Below are 7,451 nucleotides of genomic sequence, written 5' to 3'. Positions count from 1 at the left end.
AAAATATAAGGTAGTTGCATGTGATGTTCATTATCCTGAAGGTTCATTAAAGGTTCATTATTCTGACGATTTGTTCATACAAAAAGGAAATAAGGTTCATTAATCTGAAATGAAACCAAGATGTGTACTAACAAACTTGTAAATTACAGACGCTGTATCTTTTTTTCAGATTAACGAATCTTCAAAATAACAAACCTTTCTTCATTTTCGGGTTAACAAACCTTTGGAACAACGAATCATTCTTCATTTTTGGATTAACATACCTTCGGAATCATGAACATTATTTCATTTTCAGATGAATGAACCTTAAGAACAATGAACTGTAACTGGAAATTGCACCTCCATAAGTCCAATGTGTTCCTTTGCTCATTGCAGCAACCCTACAATTTAAGTTCACTATGCCAATAAAATTTTGTGGATTTATCTATGTTCTAGTAAGTACAAACTAGCCACGACCACAGGTTTAGAGAACACAGATCTGATTTTTTTTTTTTTTACATGAGAAACATTAAGTTCTTTTCTCTGTCTGTGTTTTTTATGACTTTGCTAAGGAGCATTGATTGACCATATTGCAGAAGATTTCTAGATCATTTTGTGTTCTGCAGCACCTGTCTTAGATCTTTGCAATTGCACCTGGCAGACCTGTGACTTACTCATTGCTTTTACAAACTAGTAGTATGAGTTGTTTCAATTACCTGCTGCAATTAATCATACCACCTAATATCTATCTTTAGCTATTAATTTAATTTGCATAATCATCCACACATCCAGTTGGCACTAATTAAATTGATGAGAATCTGAAATATAAAGAAAACATGCAGAAGATTGTACATTAATGTATTCACACACTCATAAGCAGATATCCAAGTTTACACCACGTTATATTACTACCAGCTGGGGAGGAGGGAGATGGGATGACTGTATCTAAACTTGCCAAAGTTTGTGCTTAAAAAAATCAACAACAACAAAATCAACAAAAAAAAATCAAAAAAAAAATCACAAGATTCATTCACATGATAATAAGTTAAAATCTGTCCTTTCATGGCTAGCTCAACTTTGAGAGACATAAAGAAAAAAAAAATGGAATGCTTTAATTTGGTGTGTTCAGCTATAATACATGCAAATACCATGCATAATCATGCATGTTCTCTCCTGGCACCAACTTCACATAAACTCTGTTTACAAGGATGAGTGCTTGCAATAAAGATATGTTAATTACAACAATCTAGTATAGCTACTTATATTAACTGAGTTTCATGTATTTTAGACAGATACAATGATACTATTATTGCAACACACACAAATGCGATTATGAATACAAATTTTGAAGTCATGCACAAATATGAATCATAATATGCTATATGAAAGCTGAGTGATGACAAGAGAAATAAAAATCTCTTTGATCAAGTTCTGTTGAACATAAAGCAGGAGCACAAATGAACAGTTCTGCTACCTTGGCACTTTCACTTCACCTGAAAATATGCATGAACCCTAATCAGGCCAGGCTTTTTTGGCTGTGCTACAACCGGAGGGGGGCAGATTCCACCCCCCCCCCCCCATTTCTGAGATCTCGGCCATAAGTGGTCTCTGACCATTATTCTACCATAATTAGCATAAAAATAATCAATCAAAGTGAATAATGGGGAAAATAGTCAGGTTTTTTATGAGTTTCATGCCAGAGCACTGTTTTCCACAGGAAATGTACACAATATCACAAAAATGTGCCTGTTTTGGGGTGACATGCAGTTACAAAAGTGGGCGTGGCTTCATAACAGAATGTGCGGATGTTGCAAATTTCATCTTAAGAGTTACGTGAGATCCGAACAAAAAGAGTAAACTAAGAAGTCTCATGACAAGGCCTTCTCATGTTGCAGAATTATTGCGTGAAAAATCGAGGGGGCGGAATCCGCCCCCCTCCCCTTTAGGGTTTAGAATTGTGACCTTATGGAAAATAACATCATGTTATCATCTTTTTGTTTAAATTGGTCTATGGTTCTGCGATGTTGCTTCTTTTGTACTTGGTATAGCTGTTGAATCATATTCCCTTTGGCATAATTACAAAAACGCTGCTTCATTCTGCCAATGTATGGACGTGCAATCATTTGCGTATGTCATACAACATGAGCGTGAACTTCAATGACATACCGTAGCTGCATGATTTACAGCTTTGGAACGCCAAAATTCATGCACATTTTTCAATATTTGTGGGTTAGGGAAGCAAGCAGCCAAAAGGGGACCTTGATGAACCCGGGAACCAAAGCCCCAATCCAGGTATGGCCACCCATCAGGAAAAGGGACTTCACCTGGCGGTAGTTCATGGGACGGTGGCCGTCGACATCGGTGAAGCCATACTCGTCGGCCAGGTCCATGGTCAGGAGAACTTTTCCAGTCTTGCGCATGATGTTCTTGTCCTGTGCCAGTCCCACCACACACTTCCCTGCGTACTCTGGACTCTCCCCCATCATAAAGATGTCCTTTCCCTGCAAAAGGTAACATTGTCAGTGAGAAAAACTTGCCAAAGCTCGAGTTATTCCAAATCATGGAGATGCACTTTTGCTGCCATATTACTGTTGAAGAAGGAATTTTGGAAAATTAATGTGTGTGGCTCAATCGGGCGAAATGACTTTACATATTTTCAATTTTGAAGATTATTGACATAATAGTGAATACCAGTAGTTTATAAAGTAGGGGGTGGAAAATACTTGCCAATTTTTCATTACCCACTACAAATATTTCAAAATAAAATATGCTCTCATGCTGAGAATTATATATTATATGATTATAAATTTGAATGAATATATTGTGAATTTCTTTCAAGAATACTTAAATGGATAACAGATATGAAATAGATTTCTTCTTCGAAGCAATATATACGGATGAAAGCATTCTCCAATCAGATAACAGAGAATGAAGGGGGGGTGGGGTGATAAAAGGGGGAGGGGGTTGCTGGGAAGGAAGGAGGGTGGACATAGAATCTAAAGCTGGTGAACTCTGTCCCTCTATCTTTGGGAAGTAGTCGCTGAAGGTGCTTTCATACAAATGACCAAAACAAGATATTCGTGAATACATTATCTAGCGAGCTTCAGCACACAAAGAAGACTATGATCATCTTTGTGACGAAAACAGATGGTCAGCATGGATAGCCATATAAAAGGAGAAATCCAGTCCAATTATATGACTGTGGTCTGATAAGAAAGAGTGAAATATCATGAGTTCAATGGTAAATTTTGATCGAAATTGGGTGAAAAATGAGGAAGTTATGACGTTTTCAAGTTTCGCTAATTTTTTACGAAAAAGTTCTTGAACAGTTCATATGAATATGCAAATGGCAAAGTGAGTGTGTCATCCCCTCACAACTTGCCATATAGTTTGTACATAAAATTTTGACATTTCCAGTATTCATTCAAACGCAATTATGCCCGAGGCTTAAATCCTGATATATCTTACTGGTCACTATTCTAAAGTAATTAAACTGGGAATAGCATCATATTTCAGACTTCAATGACAGAAGCATTGAATTTTCATCATTTTTTTTTGCACACAATCAATGGAAAATTGTGAAGTTATGACATGGTCAGCTCACTCATTTGCATATTCATATCTAGTGTACAAGAACTGCTTTGTAGGAATTAACAAAACTTTAAAATGTCATAACTTCCTTATTTTTCATCCAATTTCAGTCAAATTTTTTACCGTTGAACTTGTAAGATTTTACTCTTTTTTCTTTTTTTTCAAATCAGACTAACTTATTTTTGGACTGGATTTCCCCTTTAAACAAAACATGGAAGAGAGCATTCACTTTGGCCTCAAAGTCGCCGATCTTCCAGCTCATGTCTGGGTCCTTGAACTTGTCCATGATGAGCTCTGTCTTGACGGCACCAGGCCAGAGTGACACGGCCGCCACGTTGTGTTTCTTCATCTCATGGGCACAGTCCGCTGCCAGCCTGTCCACCTGCCAAACAATGCATAAACCTGTGAGGACATGATGGCAAGAGTGACACTTCTCATCAATCTTTAAAGGAATGGTATAGTATTGATTGAGGTGAGGATTCAGCCTAGGTTACCTTTTCGCAAGATACTTACAAACCACTCTATGAAATTCAAAGAGCATACAATTCTAAGAGGAGATCGAAGTTCATTTGATGAAAATCCGTTTTGAAATGGCCGAGATATCCAAAAATGAAGTATTGAAAAACAAAGCAATCCTGATAAAAGGTGGGTCCCACCTTTTTACTAGGATTGCTTTGTTTTGGATATCTCAGCCAATTCAAAACCAGTTTTCATCAAATAAACTTTGAATTCCTCTTAGAATGATATGCTCTTTCATAAGAGGTTTCTCATTATCTCTTAAAAATATCATTAAAAAAAGTTTGAAACCTGTAGTCCCATCTCAACCAAAACAGTACCATCCCTTTTACAGGAGACTCTTTACTTTCATGAGTTCTTCGCCAGCTGCTCATCCTTGGATAAGATGTAATACCAGTGTCGTCTGTCTTGACTTGGGGTACATTGGGGTATAGGTAACTGGCAATGATGGAAATATAACAATTTCTTCCTGGCGAAGCTTCCAGAAAACAAGCATGACCACTTATCTTCCTCCTTTTTCCTTTTCTCCTCCCTTTTCTCTTTCTCCTTATCCTTATTCTTCTCCCTCTTCGTTCCCTTACTATAACTTACTGTAAAACCAGATACTAGCAGCATGAAGCTTTCAGGAATTGGAGCTGACAGCATTTCTCACACCATGATACTGAGCAAATTGCCACTTGCATTCAATGCCTTGTGTAAATGAAAAACATTTTTGTGTGCTTTTTATCTTTGTGAATCTTGGCTCCTCACAAAACTTGGGAAGGTTTCATAAACATAAAAAGTCTTTTTTTTTACAATTACTACAAATACTACTGCTGAAAAATACTACAAATATTGATAGAACTATGACAATAAGTAAAAAATGAATATGACATTTCTTTCAAACTTCATTATACTTTATTCACAAATAAGTTCATCCTGTGGCATAGTAGTTTGCTATTTAATATACATGGTTTCAAATGTTAAACCCAAAAAAATTGTGTAACTGTACATTGTATTATGATGGCCATAGAAGGCTCATGACATTAATTCTTTAGCGCATCCGGTGAACAAATTCAGATGCTATGCTACGCCATGAATCAAACTTATGATGTAAATGCTTCTTCTTACAGGATGATTATGCACAAAAATGTGATTTATATCTTATTTTCATCAAGAACACATGTAACATCAGATACCATCTTTCTTACACTGCAAAATGTGTTATACTTTACAGTTCACCAAATCCTATCAATCTCGAACAAGCCTAAACCGGCCAGCTCCTAAGCTCCATAATGTTCACATGTTTCCATATTGAGAGTAATTTTATGTTGAAAAAGAAAAACATTACTGGGCTATGTCTGCACACTTTCCACCCAAGAGAGTATGGGGAAATATATAGCAGAGTTTGAAAGGTGAAACTATGACATGTTGACATAAGGTTAACAGGGTGAACAATTTTACCGCAATTTGAGGCTCAATTACCTGATTTATTTTGGGTGTGGTCTGGATGACTGTCTAACCTGCAATTTCCTTCCTTTTTCTTTCTCTTTGAATGTTATGAGCATTAACGTGATTAGAAATCAGAAATGGCACATTATCACATTCCTGTCTGACAGCTCTCCAAAAGGAACGTGCCTGTGTCCTATGACATAGGCAGATACTACAAAAATACTTATAACAAGTACTCCACAGCAATTTGTCATTTGAGCAATGATTATAAATGATGACAGTGTACCAAAATGACAAATGAGTAGCCAATACTGGAGTTGATTCAACTGAATTACATAATTCAAACTGTTGTGCCTTTGTCTGATGCCAAAGTCTAATAACAAAAGTTCAACATCAATTAACAGACAACAGTTTCAAAAAGCCACAACAAGAGAAAAGATTGTACCGAGAATTGAATTCACTCCTGCTGTATTTATGTCCTTACGGCCCTATCTTTACCCCATCCTCTGAACATATCACAGAAGCATCCTCACTAAGTTGGAGATATCAATTTCATAAAATGAACGTATTCATGCAACAGAAGTTTCATGGTCTAAATCTTGGTTGACTCATTTCTCTTTCAGCTTATTAGTCCATTAATCTGTTTTTCTCATGATATATAAAGCCCCTGAGCAAAGAATGACTTCTTGTTGATGACTGTATATGACTCAAGTTGAACTATTATGTCTGCAGCTTGAAGAATTGATACTTACAGCAGCTTTGCCGACGCCATATGCAACGTTGAAGAGATAACGGAGCCCACCCCCAGATGAGATGTTAACAATAAGTCCCTGTTTGGCTGGCACCATCATTTTGGCTGCATAGAAGGAGCAGATATAGTGATTCCTGAAAGAGCAGAGAATAGACAAACGGTTACAAAAACAGTGTTTGCCTAGATCTGTGACTGTACATTACAAAACCTACAAAAAGTCACATGCACTGATTTTGTGTGGGGACTCAAAATAGGTGCAAAGGGTTGGCATGTAGTCAATCTTGAGTTTTTCATATTTTCTGAAAGAGCAATTCTTCTTCCACATCATCCTCAAGTTTGGGTAATTTAAACGAATTAGAAATTGTGTTTTTAACTGTTGTTCTAGAATGCTTTTTTGTGGAATGGTGTGATTAGGTGTGTCTTAGAGTCACCTACTGTAAAACATGAAATATTCGCGGCACGAAATTTTCACGAATTGGAGCCGACGGCCTTTTTCGCGGAAAGAAATTTTCGCGAATTGCCTCTTGCGTTCAATGCATATAGTGTAGAAAAAAATTTCACGTGCATTTTAATTTCGTGAATCTTGGCGCTCGCGAAATTCGTGAAATTAAAATGCATGCGAACATTTCTCGTTTTACAGTATTCATTCTTATAAATCCTTTGCACACTCTTCACTTTCAACTACAATAACTTTTTAAAGGATAATGCTACTGCTTTGAAAGTTGGTATTAGCTACAAATTAAATATGTTAATAGAGCATAATCAATTTCAGCTTAATCTAATAATCCCTTCACTGTTGTTGCTATGAAGTTTTACACCCTGTTTTTTGTCCCTGCACAGAGCACGGCTCGGTCATAGACCCTATAATACTTCAGAGTCTCTTTTCTGAGTACCGGTACACACTTTTGCAGATTGCGTTCTTTCTTTCTAATAATCTAGATAGGTTAGGAGAGTCCATTTGAATTGACTTATACATCATTTTAAAGCTTACAGACTAGTCTTTCAGAATCTGACCTTAACTAAAAATCGATGTCTGGTGACTTTTTGTTGGTTTTGTGATGCAGTGTCACACATGTGTGTTTCAAACATTAGAATCTTCCCTGCCTTATATGCTGACTCCCAAGATAAAATGTAATAATCTTGAATCTTACTCTAATACGGCCGGAAAGTCATTCTAGCAATG

At 36.7% G+C, this 7,451-nt stretch overlaps 1 protein-coding gene across 1 annotated transcript in view; it reads right to left on the bottom strand.

The window, feature by feature from the left end:
• Window positions 1–345: 345 nt before the first annotated feature.
• Window positions 346–7,451, bottom strand: part of LOC139726482 (dehydrogenase/reductase SDR family member 1-like) — a 29,289-nt gene continuing 22,183 nt past the window's right edge. Inside the window, exons 6-8 of the mRNA XM_071637439.1 lie at window positions 6,270–6,402; window positions 3,800–3,952; window positions 346–2,480 (exon numbers count right to left, since the gene is read on the bottom strand). Of these exons, the coding sequence (XP_071493540.1) occupies window positions 2,196–2,480; window positions 3,800–3,952; window positions 6,270–6,402 (571 nt within the window). The 3' untranslated portion in view covers window positions 346–2,195. The remainder of the gene's footprint in view (window positions 2,481–3,799; window positions 3,953–6,269; window positions 6,403–7,451) is intronic.

Source organism: Diadema antillarum, unplaced genomic scaffold (genome assembly GCF_040938485.1).
Source record: "Diadema antillarum isolate AM-2024a unplaced genomic scaffold, OU_Dant_1.0 scf00000017, whole genome shotgun sequence".
In the NCBI taxonomy this organism is placed as follows: domain Eukaryota; kingdom Metazoa; phylum Echinodermata; class Echinoidea; order Diadematoida; family Diadematidae; genus Diadema; species Diadema antillarum.
This window is presented reverse-complemented; position numbering and strand designations above follow the sequence as displayed.